The sequence below is a fragment of the Schistosoma mansoni genome, chromosome 1 (genome assembly GCF_000237925.1).
Source record: "Schistosoma mansoni strain Puerto Rico chromosome 1, complete genome".
In the NCBI taxonomy this organism is placed as follows: domain Eukaryota; kingdom Metazoa; phylum Platyhelminthes; class Trematoda; order Strigeidida; family Schistosomatidae; genus Schistosoma; species Schistosoma mansoni.
In genome coordinates this window covers 20,816,613-20,835,471 of record NC_031495.1, presented here as the reverse complement: position 1 = coordinate 20,835,471, position 18,859 = coordinate 20,816,613, and the positions used below count along the sequence as shown (strand labels likewise).

General features: G+C 30.5%; 1 protein-coding gene across 1 annotated transcript in view; it reads right to left on the bottom strand.

Annotated features, from left to right (window-relative positions):
• Smp_140920 (putative glutamate receptor, kainate) overlaps nt 1-18,361 on the bottom strand; it is a gene marked incomplete at both ends in the record, with an annotated part of 53,342 nt that extends 34,981 nt beyond the window's left edge. The window contains 6 exons of the mRNA XM_018793609.1: nt 2,157-2,261; nt 3,420-3,473; nt 8,408-8,574; nt 10,214-10,723; nt 12,863-12,982; nt 18,325-18,361. Of these exons, the coding sequence (XP_018648104.1) occupies nt 2,157-2,261; nt 3,420-3,473; nt 8,408-8,574; nt 10,214-10,723; nt 12,863-12,982; nt 18,325-18,361 (993 nt within the window). The remainder of the gene's footprint in view (nt 1-2,156; nt 2,262-3,419; nt 3,474-8,407; nt 8,575-10,213; nt 10,724-12,862; nt 12,983-18,324) is intronic.
• Nucleotides 18,362-18,859: the final 498 nt, after the last annotated feature.

The following is an 18,859-nucleotide window of genomic DNA, read 5'->3' as shown; positions in this document are numbered from 1 at the left end:
AATTTAAAAAATAAATTCCATTCATATAAATATGCATAATTCAGATAATAACATATCTATCACACTGGTTTATTTCGTGCCTAAAGGTTAATTCATTATTTAATAAAACATTGAACAAAAACTTAAAACCATATGTTCAGTGTTGAAATATTCATTCGGAAAACATGGTTTTCAACTTTAAAACAGTTTGCAAAGGATATTTTATACAAAAAGTACAATGAAAAATATTAATATTCTCTTAAATAATGGAGTATAAACATCCAGTCCAAGAATTAGATCATAACTACACTTATTTAGTTAGGCTATATTTAAATTCATTCAATAGGAATTAAAATATATAAAAACTTTTGTCTAAATTCTAATTTAGACAAAAGTTCTCTTATATATTTGAATTTGATGTAATTATTTCGAGGAATAATTGAATTTTTAACAAAACATACTGTTTCATTTGGAAGTTGTTATTTGAACTGTAGTTATGACTAACATTAATGACAGGACTATGAATGATGTCTTGTTTATATTACTGGAAACTAAAGGTAGGATTAATATATTTGTAATATCCCAATGAGTACAAAAATTAGATTTTCTGACGTTTCGTGACTCAGTGTAAGCCACTTCTTCAGAGAATAAGTAATCTCTGAAGATTTATTTATAGCAATCTACCCAATGTTCAATTTATTCAAAATTATCAAATCAAAACTTGGTAATGATACTTATAAAGGTAGGATTGATGAAATATGAGAAGAGATTGAAATAAACTTGTCTCTTTTTGATAAATTCATTAATAAACCAGATTACCTTATATCATTTATGTAATGAAACAGTAAAGAAACCATTTTTACTTTAGATAACATAAATTCTTATTTACAGAAATCAAGGAAAGTCTTTAAAAAAGTTTTCAATAACATTCTAAGGGTCATTTAAGATTTGGAAATTAATTAATTTAATTTAGTTTTGAGAGTTGTTTCATTGTCTTTAAAATTATATGAGAATAAGGTCAAGTAACTTATCTGTATATTACCATCTGTTTAATTTCGAATGGAATCTAAACTTAGTCATTATTTGTTCAGTTTAAATTTTCAAAATTATATGAATCATTTGTATAATGTATTTTCTAATAAACTGTGTTATTTAATGGAACGGGATAAATAGTATATCTTCTGGAAATGGACTGTTCGAGATGTCAGTTCTATATAGCTTGTTCAACAAATATCCAAACTGAAGTCATAAGAAATGTATTTCACAAAGATTAGATCACGTCATTTTTATCCCTTTCAACGTATTCACCACCTGTGAAGATTCACTTGTTTTATCTCCATTTTCATTTTTGAAGTTACATCAAGAAGTTAATGGCTTCAGTTGTCTCGAAGCTTCATGTGTTATTGTTTCTGCATTATACCACTGTTGTTGGTAGCTGAGTAAAAACAGGGCATTATAGGCAGCCTTAGTCAGGAGGATTTGATACAGATGTAAAGTCAAAAGTTTGGTGAAGCAAGAACAGCATATCTACAGTCGAAGAACATATGGAACTCAAAACAACTGTCTGCAAACCAACATCAAAGTCAGAATCTTCAATACACACGTCAAAACAGTCCTACTGTATGGAGCTGAAACCCAGAGAACTATCACAAACATCATCAAGAAAGTACATGTGTTTACAAACAATTGTCTACGCAAGGTACTTAGTGTCCGTTGACCGGATACCATCAGCAACAGGCTACTATGGGAGAGAACAAACCAGCTTCCAGCTGAAGAGAAAATAAGAAAAAAATGTTAGAGATGGATCGGACATACACTGAAGAAATCATCAAACTGCATCATTCGGCAAGCACTAACTTGGAATCCTGAAGGAAAAGAGAAGAGAGGAAAATGAAAAAACACACTGCGACGAGGATCGGAAGCAGACATCAGAAGATTGAATAGCAACTGGCAACAACTGGAAAGGATTGTCCGGGACGGAGTTCGACAATGAATGCTGGTTGGCGGCCTATTCTCCTCCTGTATGAGTAGCAACAGTCGTAAGTAAGTAATTGTATTTGTGTAATTTATTATTCCGAACAATGATTTTAATTTAGTACTTATACATCTGTACTATCTTTCAAGTCATTTATAATGTTCAGTTCCTGTATATCAATAACTAATCGCAAAATGCTTACCGATTCACTCTCTGACTCATGAGATATTCCAGGTATTTTGAAACGAACCAAAGCTATATTACCCTTTACACGCTGAAGTGAATTCATCAAACTTTCAAGGGAACCCTTGAAATACATAATAAATATAAGAGAAAAACACAAAATTAGATTGTGTCTAATCATTATTTAACTAAAATACACCTATATATACACCTATATTCTTCTTGGTCTTATCAAGTTGGTATTTGAAGATTATTAGTTAGTTCACGAATGATAATTCTAGAGGTAGATACACTATAAAGAAATATAGAATAGAATATTTAAAAATTCCATTTTTATTTTCTCAAGATAACGTGTCCAGAAGGAATCATCTTTTGTTAAGTGATTCCAGATTGTCTTTATGATTTCCATTGTTAGTATCGAATGTTGAGTTAATTTTAGTTTACAGAAAAATAAGAAACTATTTCAGTGGTTATTCTAATAATCATGAAAGAAATTATCCGAAAAAACGGTAAGACTAGTGAACTATGATGAAATAATCATATGCATCACAGGGTAAATAGTAAGACCAAGAAGACTACTTTTATAAATATGTAATCATAAGAATGAGTTCATCTGAAAACAAAATTGACTATAATTCCACTTAAGCTTCAACATCTGGTAAGTGATAACATCATATCTTGATTCACTTATCAATTCACATGTACGCGGAAACATACATATAAATGGGTATTCGGAATATGTAGTCAGGTGTGGTGAAATATATACCTAAATTCACAGTAAGTCAGCATCACGTGCCCAGATAAATTCAGAGAATGAAAAGCTTTACTCCTCAATATCGCTGTATATAATTGAAATAGGTTATTGGATTGACCGTACAGCAGCCGTCAGAACCTTTATAGGAATTATCTAAGGTTATTGTCAGGTAAGTGGAGGGCTTGAACATAGGAAATTGGTTTACAAAAATAATGTGTTCTGACCGTGAATTCGGCCTGGTAATCTTCAATTTTCATAGTTGAAATCATGGGTCAATTGAAGCTAGACCACCATCGAAAACCTGGAAGCACTGGACTCCTCAGCAGTGCGCATCCACGATCCCGCACTCGCGAGATCTTCTTTGGTTTACATACATAAATGCCTTAGAAAGTATTCTCATTACCCCACTGTACTAACATATTACATTTCTCAGATTTATTCGGCCTTCTCATTACGCCATTGAACTTTATAAATGGTACTAATTGTTTTAAGCTTATTTTGAATTGCAATGCAATTATTTCAACTTACATCATTAAATATAAAGTACTGGGCATAATTCGGATTGACTTCTTGATCACCCATCTAAATAAAAGAGTAGAAGAATAATGTTATTTAACAGTTGATTCTGATAAATTATTTAGCTGTAACATTTATCGTTTTAATGATAAACGAAATCATTTCATTATCTATATTACTTATATATATTACTTAAATTATACAGTTCTAGCTTTACAAGAAAACAGATCACAGGTTCATGAAGAATTTTGTGTTGTTTCATAAATAACTTTAATTCATTAAATATGTGTTATATTTCTAATAGTCTTTTGGTGAAAGATTTTGGCATGTTTTCCTGGTAAAGAATTAATCTAAAATTCAAGTGTTCCAAGGTATGTTTTGTATTTCAGGGTTATTTTAAATGGGATTATAGTACTGTTTTCTTTCAATTGAAGTCATAGTAATAGTAATAGCATCAGACGGACAAACATGTTGTGTTCACATTAATTTATTCAGATTTATGATATTTGGTTGTAATTTGTTAAAGTGTAAAATCTTATATTAAAATTTAAGTTAGTATTATTTAGTCTGACTAACCAAATCATGTATATAAAAACTGTAAAGAAAAATCAATTCATTTAACTGAACTCTACATCAATACACTGCCTATATTATCAGGAATATGTCTAGCTTGTCAATTAGAACTCATCAACGTTTGCTCTGCCATTATTTCAAAATCCGAAGAAGGGATCAGAAATAGCTGGAGAAATCTTTTAGTAACAATAATCTTGTCAATTACTGACTAGTCATTAGTTAGTTTATACACTGTTGCACTGTCTGTCCATCAAAAGAGGCACTTTTGCTCTGATTTATTGTTTCTATCCCTACGACGCCAATGTCCGAGTTCGTAATCAATGCCCAATTTGAAAACATTCAGTATATTAAACACTATTTCTAGTCTAAAGCAGGGAATCATGTTAACTTCTAAACATTTTAAATAATTAGAGAGGCTATAAATTAATTCTTATATGATCTTGCTGAAACCTGACAAATCTTAGGTATAGATGTTCTGAACAATTTTGATTACAACAACAAAATGTCATCCATTCTCAGAGATGATGAAAAATTTATGGCTGATATTGAATTTAAAGGAACAAGTAGGCTTACTGGAGTGATAAGCTCGAATCTAATGAAACTGAGAAATATGATTGATATTAATTAAGAGGAATTCCATCCTTTTAAAACCAGAATATTTTTATTTATATTAGTTACCTAGTGTTCACAAGAATAACATTCTTTCATGTCCAATTTATTTCTTATATGCATCGTCTACGCCTAATCTCATGAAATGGTTATTTATACGACTGAATCTCATTCCAAACTATTTGTGTAAGGATATGCCCGGTTGTCCATTTGACTTAATTAATCACTAAATTGATACCAATATCAAGAGAATAAAAATAAGTTCTTTCGATTTAAATTCTTTGATTGCAAAATTATCTATGAGGATAACTATTGACATCCTACGTGATCACCTCCTTGAATAATTTTTCACTTTCTTTATAATTCTTAAATATACAATATTATTGTTTACTGGCAAAGTCCAACTCACCTTTAGTAGTGAATACTCAGATCACTCAGTAGTAGAACATCTTACGCAGACTATCGCATAATTATTGTAAAAGAAACATGTTTTATCAAAATACCAAACAATATGTGGATGAATGCATCAAATCATATTATAATTGTCAGTTTACATGTGTCTATGTAAACTTACATATTTTTTCTTTGGGGGGGGGGTAATCGTGACTTGTATGCAAAAAAGGCTTTATATATACCTTAATGAAGATATGGGCAAAGAAATTCCGATAGTCCAATAGGATTAAATGACAAATAATTATCCTCCTCTTATTAGAGAGTGAAGTTTAACGGAATAGCTATGTAGTGTAGTGACTCTACAGTGTAGACCGTCGTGTGAATTCCGGACGAAGTTGGCGATTTTTTCAGGTACACCATAGTGTCGAAGAAGGCTCCACATTGTTCTTATGTCAACGCTGTCAAATGCTTTCTCATAGCTAAAGAAGTTGATGTATAGTGAAGAGTCCCATTCAAGTGATTGTTCGACGATGATCCGTAGTGTCGAGATTCGGTTTATGCACGACCGATCCTTACGGAATCCACTCTGCTGATCTCGAGGCTGAGCGTCTACTGAATATTTCGTTTGGTCTAGCAATATTCTATTGAAGACTTTTTCCGGTACCGATAGTAGTGTGAGATGCTTCTGTAGTTCTCACACTTGCTCAGATTTCCTTTTTTTGGTATCTTGATCAGGTATCCTTCTTTTCAGTCTGTCAGTGGCACTTGTTCCTCTTCCCAAATCTTCCTGAATAGAAGATGAAGCATGTTTGCAGTTACTTCAATGTCTGACTTCAGTGCTTCAGCTGGTATATTGTCAGGTCAAGCTGCTTTTCACACTCCATTTGTTTGGTGGCCATCTTGACTTCTCCGATTGTTGATGAAGCAAGATTTATAGGAAGGTCTGGAGGTGCTCCTTCGATGTTCGGTGGATTCAATGAAGCTGGTCTATTCAAGAGTTCCTTAAAGTGTTCCACCCATCTTTTCCTGTTGTACTGAATCTCAATGATTGACTTGTCTACTTTTTCCTTGACTGATCTCTCTGGTTTACTATATATTTCCTTGCTTGTTTCTTTGTTATATCATATTTCCTTTCTCTTGCAGCTTTTTCAGCTGTTATTGGATTATTTTTACAAACTAGTTTCTCTGAAGATGTATAAATTGTACTTTTTCGTAATTACTTAGGTAGACTTGTTTATTATTTTGCCTTAAGTAAATACATACCAAAAAAAGATAAAATAACCCAGAAGTATGATAAGATTATTTAAATTATCTTATACTATGTTGTAGGAAACCTTTCAGATTAAATCTAATTTTTTATAATCTAAAACAATAACTAACTAATTTGTATGCAAATTAACTAAAAAATTTTTTTTCTTTCCTTCAGTTGATGATTATTCTAGTAAATACAATATGGTATGAGAAGATTTTCTTTTATGGATAAAGGAAAATTTTCTTTTTTTTTTGATAGTACAGTTTAAGATTGAGAAATCTTTATTAAGTTGAGTTCATGATCACAGAATTTATTGGACAATATCTTTGGCCGAATTATAAACCAGCTACAGCTGGATATTTACTTTAATAATACTAACTTAATGTTAACAGCAGTGTTAGTGTGTTGGATTATTTCATAGTTGTTTCGACTCAGACCAAGATAAACTATTTACATGCTTATATAGTTCGACCATTTTGTATGATGGAGATTTATATACATAGAAATAAATATGAGTTGATATTTAAATCATTGTTACTGAAAAGCGAAGATAGAGATCTTAGTGAGTTTTATGTTTAATAAACTGTCTAGTAAGCCACCTATTTGAAGCTTCTGTTATGAGTTAGACGAATTCAGTCTTTCTGATATGTCCAGTTATTTTCTGAATTATCATAACTTGGTAAAATATGAACACAGTATTTGTAAATACAGTTACAATCACATCATCGCTGATGCCAAATAAATGTCTTTATATGTCAGTATAATTCAAGTGAACTGGGTTTATCAAAACTACAACAGGAATCAAACTCATTTGATGAATAAATGCATAGAAGGTATAAGATCAGAGTATAGAAAATGACATAGATTATTTGTTAAACTTTCAATCTTTCTATGTAAAAACTATTTCTGATGATTAAATATGCCTATCCATAAAAATAGATTGGTTATTGATTGTTTGCTCAGAAGTTGTCCTTTTGATTTCACAGTTTTCATACTTATTATAATTAGTTTATTTAAAATTGAATCGTATTTATTATCATAAGAAGTAACAGTTGTATTGGGAAAAAAGATATAGTCTCAGAAGTAGGATGAGTATTAAATTGTTTTTAGTGGGAAAATGGAAACGAAAATAAGCAGTTTTCTCTCTACTCAGAAAGGTATACACAGTGTATTCATAAAACATATGAAATTAAATAAGTAGATGTTCAGTTAACAGATTTGGTTCAGAGACGATTTACAACAGTTTTTACCAGAAACCATCCCTCCTGGTCTAGTCTTCTGTTATTTGCATGATATTATTGTGTTACCGAAAAACAAGATTAAAGACTGGATCAATTAGAAAATATTATAGATATTTCGGGTAGTAGTTAATTCACTAAGAAATGGCTTCAGCTGTGCATACCTACCACTGATAGTTATAGTATCGTTTCACTTTATCTTTCACTTTTAGGCACTTATAACTTCATATAGCCTGGTGTAAACGTCTCAGAACATAAAGCTGGTATATGAGTGTTCGAATTTCAATGTGAAAATAACGCATTCAAGACTACAAGAACTTCTTGCTGATGAGTGAATGCCAGAGCAAAAGCCAATCCCACGATTTCCTGCCGATTGCCTACCCCCACCAAAACATTTGTACAAAATCTACCATGTTTCCAGAATTTAAGTGGCCTTAGTCCATATTGTTGACGGAAGCTGATATTTAAAGGATAAACTATCTTTAGTTCAGAACATGACAATAAACAGTGATAACGTTAATTTCTCAATACTTATTCGCCTGTGCTTTTATCCTCTGTACGTTTAAATTCCTGAATGAATCAAATCCCATATCAGTCTCCATATGTTTACTATATGGTTGTACTAGCAATATGATGAGTTTTAGTTCCCTAGTTATTTATTTCTAGTCATCCTGCACATCAGATCTATTACGTGCTAGTTGAAATCTGGCTGTATTTTTTATCACTCAACAAACAATAGTCAGAAAGGATTTTTCTGTTACCGATATTAACAAACAATGGTGCTGTTAATTGCAGTCACCTGACTTCATTTTATTTGAGGCTATTTACTGCAATGCATTATTATTATTATCTAAATGAATTTAGTTTCACCCACTACTTCTGACCACTTCTGATAAATGAATAGTTCTGTATTACAACACTAATATGAAACTCACCATCTGAAAGAACTGTTCGATACTTTTTGCAGATAAATCCAAAAAGAATGCCTCCAAATGTTTGATTTCTCTTATAATATGGGCTTTGTAAAATGAATTTTCTCTCCATCGACGAATTAGTGCTGTTGTCTGTAGACTTTCTAAGCATTCGCGATATTTCAGGAAGTCTAAATAAATTCACAAAACATTCTAATAAGGTCTAAAACGATTATAATTATTTGTAAGTCCCTCTATGCAAGTCCGATATTGCATTGAAACATGTTTTTTACAGAAGGCATAAAGATTTCATATCATGAAAACTCAAATACCGTATATACATTCATAATGATGTCAACCTCTAGAACTATTACTAACAAATTAATTTATCTTACCTAGCGAATGTAATATTCCCGAGATAAAATTAATATTTTACAACTGGAAAGGTTATTTAGAAATATATAATTTGAAAGCTTCACAAATAAATCATAAAAGTGAATAACCTTTACACTTGTTTTAATGGTATACAATATGGCAGAAGTAATGACCACTTTGTTCCACAATGGAATATGAATGTTATGTATCTTCTATAGATTACAATGGTTAGTTACTGGACAATGAAATAATTTTCTGAGTAAGACTGAATATGTAATCGATAATTGATTCATAGATCAAAATAAAATTATTATAACTGAAATATGACCTGATATGAATCAACTGACGAGTAGAAAATGTGTTTTGTAACTTGCGCAACAAATAAAGTATTGAAAAGTAGAATGTATGTACACCTTTTGATATTTTTTATAGATGCTTAAAATCATAGAAAACGAACCAGATTACACTTCAGAGATTACCGTTGCATGAATGTTCTTGGCGAAAAGTTATTTATCTATATGTGATGACTGAAATTGCTTCTAGTCTATTGGAAAAAAGGCTTTTCGTAAACTTTTGATGGCAAAGACCTCTATAAAGTAAGATAAGTCTGAATTTCGTTATTTCCTAATTACTACGAAGTCTCTGAGTGTATTCACTTCATGTATGAAATCTATTGGTTGCTTAGTTATCAGACATCTCTTTGTTTCATGGAAATCAATCCCACTGTTAGTGGGATGAAGAAACAACAAGCAATACTTAAGTGATAAATATTTGTCCTGCTAGCCCTAAACGTTTAAAAGCGAAGTGATAATCTAGTATTCAGAGAATAAATGATAAGCATTCTATAGAGTTTTACGAAACGGAAACTTTAAGAAAAATAATCTGAAATATGAAAAAAGGACTATGGAAATCACAACCATTCACTTCTTAAAAAGAACATATCTTCATAAATCATTTAGTTGAATAGTAATTAGATCCTGGGATGTTTGAAGTTGAGTGGCAGTGATTTTTCCTGAAGTTGAACTGATGTCAAAATATAAAACCGACTACTGATTGAGTCAACGGAAACTAGAACATTAAACTCTTGAGGTTATGTTGATTTAAATATACAAAACAATCTGTTCTTGTACAGTTAAGTATATGGTTTTCTGAGCATGTGTCTCAAAGTCGATGAACATAGGAATAATAATTTCTATACAAGTTATCATCACGCACTTAGTAAATAGTGCACAACAGTTTTATTTCTTTAAAGATTGTTTAACAAAACTACTAGGTGATTTTGTGTTTATAGACACAACATGAGATAGAATGCCACGATATCTAATTGTGGTTTTCTAACGACCAACTCATTTTATAATATAGAAGGTAATCGATTGCTAAAAGTCGTTAACTCATAAGTTAACCACTGATACCACATATTGTCATGAATACATGATTTTAATAAAAATAACTCACCACCACTGTGCTCATAGACAATAGCAAATCCTTTCCAAATTTCTTCATTAAGTACAATCAAATTTTTTAACAGTTCAGCTACAAGAATTTGACTAGGACCAATTGAATGCACTAAAGCGGGTGAATATGGATTAGATATACGCTGATGTGAATTTCCAGAACGATGTTTAGTTTTTGAAAATGAAAACCATTTAATTGCTGAATCAATCATAGAACCAGGACATTCTTCAAGATCTGTGATAGTTACCAAAGGTAATTGTAATCTTGAACTTAAACTCATCAACAATTGTCGTCTATAACATCTTAAACGTTCACTAGCTTCAGATTCAGCTGTTTGTTCTAGTCCATTATGTAAAGTATTTTTTATTTCTTGTTCATATTCAGCAGGTTCATTATTTTCATCTTTTATGCTAGCTGAAAATATGAATGTATCATCACTCTGTGACGAATATGGCCAACTTGAGTCTACAAGTGCAATTGGTCGATTTGTTTTGTTAAGTATGGAGCAGGCTAAAATGAATTTTTAAAAAAACAATATTTTTTTGTAAAAAAATTGTTGCTTATTTACTCTATTTTTTGAAAGGCGTCCACCTCATATCTTCTTATTTTATGCATAAAACTACTAATCATTCCCTTTTGTGCAACTGAGCTGAGAATTCTCCCCATTTCTTTTCAATACCTTAATTCTGTTAAAGTATTTCCAAATTGTTTAATTAAGTGATTTCCCTAGGATCCTAAGGTTGTAGTCGATCTTTTCACACTAGATTTTCTCAACATTTGATATTAGACATAAATTTCAGAAAATATTCATTAAAATGACTTTTACAATCTTTTGGTACCTGAATATTAAAAATCTTTTAACTTACTACTAGTTTGGTAAGGACAGTCAATTTTTTTATCTGTAATAAGTCGGTTATCAGCTATTGTTTCACATACCGACCTATGCCCAATGAAATCGGAATAAGCTATAGGAAATAAATTTTGCTGCTTTTGTTTAGTTGCAGATGGTAAACAAATGATCATGATACAATAACAAGAATTTCACATGACAATGTCAATCTACTATACACATACTTAGAAGGCTCTTTTTTAAAAAAAGCGAAAAGTTAAAATGATGTAGTGCTGAGATCCGGTATCACAATCCAAATATGTCAAATATATACATCATGAGGGTGGGGCAGTTGCTAGTAAGATGCTACACAACACACATAACTTGTCTGTGAGCTAGACGAAATTTTTCTAAGGGCCATACAATTATATTACTAGCTTATGACCGAGAATACATGTCATTATTCCAATTGAATGGTTTTTACTAAACACACGTTTTTTTATTTTAGTATTTGAAAAACATTTCCATCAGTTTTTCCTGGATATCGTTCATGGATGCTCAAATCAAATAGTTTAACCACATTTTCACTCAACTTTGATTTTTTATGAGTAATCGCTGAGATGCCTTGTAGTTATTTGACATTGTTGTGGTAGTTATTTAGGGAACCTAATACTAAGTAGTAGTTTGCTAATTACAATTTGCTTTCTATTAAAGAAAAATCATTGTGCTCATTAGTAAATATTGCAAACTTTTGCTTACCTTTGATATATATATATATATATATATATATATATATAATGTAATTGAGATCATGAGTCAACTGAAGCTAGACCACCTGAAAGCACTGGACGGCCGTTTCGTTCTATTGTGGGACTTATCAGCAGCGCGCATCCATGATCCCGCCTAGCGAGTTTCGAACTCAGGACCTACCAGTCTCGCATTAGAGCATTTAACCGATAGACCACTGAGCCCGCATCCAGGTTTTCCATGGTGGTCTAGCTTCAATTGACTCGTGATCTCAACAATATAAAATTACTAAAATCTCCACAAAATCCCATTCTAATATATATATTTGTATGACGGTTAATATTGTGAAATGAACCTTTGATACGTATAATAGTTATTCGATATCACCTAATTCTATTTGGTATTTTCAAGATAGGATCAAGGTTACAAAACATCTTTTGGGAAATCAAACACAAACACATTTATAATTAAATACGTTTTCTATTATTTATATCTGTACAATATATAAATACATATGAGTGAACTGTTTCCACTTTTTATTAATTTTATATTCATGAATATAACTGCGAACTAATAAGATTAGTTTGTGTGATTCATTCTATTTAAATGAAGAAACAACGTGAATATAACTACGTAAAATCATTTCATCATATAAATATAAATTTGAACTATTGAATGGATAATCAAAAACATATCTCATTTAGGTTGGTCTCTGTTTTACTCATACCATAATAGTTGTATATATATATATAAATGAGAGAAAATCTGCTCTTACCGATAATTTCAGCCTAATTTAGATGACAACATGAATCATTTTTATATCAGATCAGTTGAAATATATTAGACGTTACTTATTTTAAACGACTGTACTCATTTTAACTAAACAGTATTTATTTTAATCTGATCATAGAAAACAACTATAAATGTACTTATTTAATTGTAAAAGATGTCCGTGACAAACACTGCTTCAACACAAATTACAATTATGACATTGATATTTTTAAATGTTCTGCTAGTGAAAACTAAACATAATTACGTAATTAAAACAAAATAACATATAAATATAAACTTACCAGCATTGAAATCTGCTTCAATATCACCAGTTATTGGTAATAAAACAATGGCAACACTAATATTAGCTTCTATTGCATACTTTGCAAATGTTTGATCATAAATAGGTAAACCGAAAGTAACTGGGAAAAAATTGCCAAATAAAGTGTATAACGTTTTATTTAAAAAATATAAGAGTTATTATATCATAAATGAGAAATAAAATATGAATATGATTGATCAAACAGTTAACACACCCAATGAAATCTTTTTTTATTCAAATTTCAGTTGCAGATAACAGTTTTTCTCAGTGAATATGGCTGAAGTAAAATTATAATGATCAGATCTTATAATTATTAACACGGATTATATGTGAGTTTCTATTAGGTGATTCATGGGCTTAGATTTTTATATATGAGATACAGATAGATAGAACTGAAAGCTTTTTCATCGATTTTCTATATACTGTCTATTTAATATAAATTCTCATTCTAAAAGTTTATTATTTACTTGGCTTGAAAATTAGACTACGCCGCATTTTTTAATAAATGAAAAAATGGTTTAGTCATGTAGTGAACGAGGAGACAAGTGGGGACAATCGAATATATTTGAATACAAAATTACAGAACGTCTTAGTAAAATCTGAGAATCATACAATAAATACATAATTCGCAAAATGTCAATCAATCATCTCAGACTTCATTGTTTCTTCGCTTTCACAAAAATCATTCTCCGTTTTCGTTCTCTTTTCTCTGATCTTCTTAACCTTTTGCCTCCAGGCATTTCACTTTCGATTGATGGTATTTACTAGTTATATCCATCGACATCAGTAGCACATACTACAGTCAGAGTACCAAGATGTTTTCATTTGAATAAAAAAATCGTAATAAGGTCTTGAGAAGTTGAATTCAAATGATCTTCTAGATTGATAACGATTATCATTCGTTAACATGGTTAAAATAAACTTCAAAGAGGTAATTTAAAAAATATATGAATCTTCTCAAAATGGTTCTTGAATCTATTTTAAATAACATTCTTATATTTATATGATAATCAAAGTGTAGAGTGTACAAAAGACATTGTTCATAAAAAATTTAATGTGAATCTGTTTATATTTACACATCTAGTGAAAAATGTTTCACTAAAATACTTAAAATAATGTTGAAATAAAATGTATAAAATTCTAGACTTTCTTATCCGAAAGGAACGTTTGTATAACCGTAGGTGGAATATGGAATAACCTGAATCTTTGGAAATCCCAAACAATAGAAAAGCATTGACAAGTATATATTTGATTCTTTAAAATATATTTGACTGCTGAAGCCTTAAAGGTTTACCTGTTTTCAAAGAACCCATATAGTGTTATGACCTAAAAGAGGGTACATCATTGATAGAATACGATGGTGAAAAAAACAGCCGTATTCATTGTTTTCCCAATTTTAGTTAGTTCAATAACTCAGATTACCTGTTCAAGTTATTTACCTAAAAAAGACTATTTTCTAACGATATGTTAAATTATGAATGAAAACCATCTGAGAATAGGATATTTACTGTATAACTGTTTTCAATATTAAGCAAGACAATTTATGAATATTTTTTTGTAAAAATTAAACTTGATATATCAAGCAAAGCCTGGCAAACATAACCCAAAAAATAAATATTATCTTTGTAAAACTACAATCGATAATATTATACAAAATTGAAAGGAAGGTAAAAATGATGTATAGATATTTCAATGGTGATTACTTCAAAGAATGAGTATCTAAAACAAAATCAATTTCCAGTAATCTATTCTGATTGTTATTACTGCAGGGGGAAATAGAAGTATGTAATTTTTTTCTATATACGCATATATATATATATATATATATATATACGTAGCATATGCAACAATGGTTATCAACTGTTGGCACAAAGGATCATTGACGAAATAATTAACCAAAGTCCCAATCAATTTTTTATCAAGCTACTCATTTTACAAAGCCACTAACTTATTGAACGGACATAATGTATGGTTTTTTCCTATTGCCGATAATAAAGAAATCAATTAATGAGTTCTTATTAGCATATGTACATTATAAATGAACTGTCTCGATACTGCCTCTTAGTTACAAGCTTGTTTCTAATAACGAATAAAACTCATAACTTTAGACTAAAACGCCCTGGATTTGGGTCTCACTGTAAACATCAACCGTGGAACACAGGTACTTCCAGTTGAAGATAGAGGAAAACAGTCTTCCTGGTTTCTATTCCTAATCACAACCGAATTTGACCAAAACTTATGGGTAAACGGTAGTACTGAAGAGAATCGTTCATAATTCACAATGCAGTTGTATTCTCTAATATTAACAACTGGAAATACAAATGCTCAGAAAGTTACTTAGTTTAATTTCGAATTAGGACTGTCACTAAATAAAATGGAATCGCCTTAAAGTAAATTTTACGTTCATGCTTTTTGTTTAAATCAATTTATCAATATGTAGGTTGATAAACGTTCGAGCTTCCTGAAATTGACAAAAATCCATACAACTGGAAAAGAACAGGGTATTTCGCCTTTTAATACTTGTTGGTGAATTGAGATAATGACTTTTCCTACTGACTAGACATTTGTATAGTGGGTGTGATGCTTCAAATTATTTCCTGTCACTTTAGCTAACGTGATATAATGCTGTATTATTGTTGTCGTTTATTAGTTTATGTAAAAGCTTTGTTCATAACTTATCGTTGTAATATTATATAGAGAATCTATGAGATGTTACATAGCTGTGATGAGAAACGTTTCAGTCAGTCTGTAGTAAAGTCATGTACATCTTCACTTTCAAGTAAATCATTGAATTTACTCACATGTAATACACGCTAATAACTTCATCAATTCTGGTTGTGAGTGCTGTATCTAAATGCCAAACACAGATATGACGTTTAACTTTGAAGAAGACTATTCTATATAACGGATACAACTCAGGAACATGTGCGGTCGGTAGTCGATACAATTCTTAAACTTCGTATACTACTTGTCCTGAAAACGTCCAATAGGGTATAAATCATTAGACGAATACGAAGCGTTGATTACGTTAATAATAGCACTACACACAGATTCCCAAAACCATAAGCACACGAAACAAGAATGATATGCAAGTGCCTAAAAGCAAGCAAGCGAGTGAGTCGAATCATCAGGATTGATATATATATATATATATATATATATATATATATATATATATATATATATAGGTGATTTGTTGTTGTACGCATGATTCTGTCTGCTAAATAAGTCAATAAAGAGGCTTAACCAAATTTATTGTGAATAAACTGAAATATATGTGAGCTCCTACAATCCTTAAGAAGAACAACATAAGTTGTTCTCATACTTCTCACTGCTCCAAGTTGATAATGATTCAATGAACAGCTAAATCAATGTTAACTATTGCCAATTCTGATATAATTACAAAAAATAATGTTAATGAAGTAGAATTTTTATCTAGGAGGTGTTAATGAATTATAAGCAAAGATGGATAGTGGCTAGTAGTGGAATCCGGAACGCACGTTTTGTCCTATTTGAGACTCGTCAGCTTGATGCACCTGCACCTCAGAGTTGATGTTCACTATGGAACTCGAACCCAGTACCATTTTCTTCAAACGCCATCGCACTATCCATTCAACTACTACGTCCTGATAGCCACTTGTTTGTTCGATGGAGTAAAGTTTAAATTCCCTTGGTACTGTTTGTTTGAATCTTCCCATTGATGTTTAGGACAACGATAAATGTTTTGTTGTTTTTTTAAATCTTTTCATATTATCATAATATTGTTACATAAATCTTTAGAAAAACAGTAAATTTTTACCAGTAAATCAAATTTAAATTTGTGAACATAATAAAAAATAAATAAAATTGACAATTTTGGTCTAATTTTCGAGTTTTTTTTTAGTCGATAGTGTTGTTTAGGTTTTTTAAAAAAAAATAAACATATATTTAGCTAATGGGAGTTCCTTCAAAAACAATATATATATATATGCATATATATGCTGAACAACATTTATTTACCCAAGTGATATGTTAAAACAAACAAACAACAACAAGAGTAATGCTTAAGAATGGAGATGTTAGTTTACTCTTTTAAAAAAAAAGAAAGTTGAACTGAATTTAACTATTCATTTTACAATGATAACTATTTTATTTATATTGTGCATGAAAATATGTGGTGTATAAATGAATGATCATTGTATTTATTCTTATATAATTGATCAAAGAAAGAAAGAAAAACCGACTTTTTTTTGCAACTATATATGTTTATTAAGAAAGGCGTTTGTGGAGATTTTGGTAATTTTATATAGTTGAAATCATGAGTCAATTGAAGCTAGACCACCATGAAAAACCTGGAAGCACTGGAAGGTTCAGTGGTTACGCGCTCGGGCGCCAGACTGATAGGTCCTTGGTCCGAATCTTGGAAGGTGGGACCGTGAATGCACACTGCTGAGGAGTCCCACAATAGGACGAAATGGCCATGCAGTGCTTCCAGGTTTTCCATGGTGGTCTAGCTTCAATCGACTCATGATTTCAAATATATGTCAAATGTAAAAAGAATGAAAATGATCTTTTACTGGGATGTTTTTGTAATTCATAATACTGGCAATAATAATAATAACAATAATGTTCCATTAAATTGATCTAAAGTGTTATAGTTGATGACTAAAATCACAGTTTATAAATCCTTTTATTACATAAACTATTTTGTAATTGGTTTCTATGTGTTATAAAGCTGCTTCAATTTACAATCACATGTACCATATCATATTATTTGATTAAAAATCAATATGAAAAAGGGAAATAGGATAATGAACTTCGATCCTCTTTCTTTTTTGTATTTTTAACTACAGATGATGTAACTTTGTAATATGTTTAACTATATTAATTAGCTTAATTTTTTAATTAAGTAGGTTCTGTAATAGTTAAATAATAAAAATGAATTGCTTGTCCTTATTATATGCAATTTTAGGGTACTTTACTGATTTATTTTTATTTAGCAATTTTGTGATGATATTTTATAAGCACTGTGTTATGGCGCATATTGACTTAAAGGTTTGTATAATGTCTACTTGTTCTAGTCCAAACAAAAAAGCATCTAAACCATGAGTACACATGTGTCTGAAAGAAAATTTAAAGTTAACACCTTCTGATGATAAATTACACCTTTGGATCTGTGGACTAGTATAATTTGATCAAGAATCTAGGTTAACTGTTCAAATACATACAAAAAAATTTTTTAACAGACTCTTAGGAGGAGAGTTCTCATTGGCGAAAATGTAAACTGTTTGGCTACTTACCTGATAATGGGAAACCGCTATCTTAGGAATAAAACTTATTTACAATACAACGTTGTGGTTGTCTTACCTATAAATCTTTTAAAAAGTTACTCATTTATTTTAGAGTAGATGTAAATAACATCAATAGACATTTTGTCAGTCCATTTCCCATTTCACAACTTACAGACTGCCAACATTACATCATTATTTCCCTCTGACATATTTTTGTCACTTGATTCAGTTTCTAGTCTTCACAAACCTCTTAATTAGTATATTAACAAATATAGAATCTGAAGAGTATTAAAAAAATCAAAATCCTAAAAACATCAAAAATTTTACGATTTTTTACAAGCCATACACTGTTCAAATTCGTAATCATACAATTCAACGGCTTGTATTTCATATTTGCACATTGAAAATATCACATTTCATGTTCCAACTTAAGTCAGAATAATGTATTTGATATGTATATAATGTAGGGGCTGGCCCTATGTCAAACCCACATAGGTTATTCTAGCTTCTGAATTTACCAATCTGTTAATTCTTCACAAACCACATTTTTACCCACTCACTTATTCACTTAGTAATCTCGACTGTTTTCTATATAATTGTATGTGTGCACATTTCTTTTCCGACACATCACATGTCCGTAATTTATTTTTGTTCAACTATAAATATCGATTCACTCTTAGCTAAATCGAGTTGAATTACGTGACTTC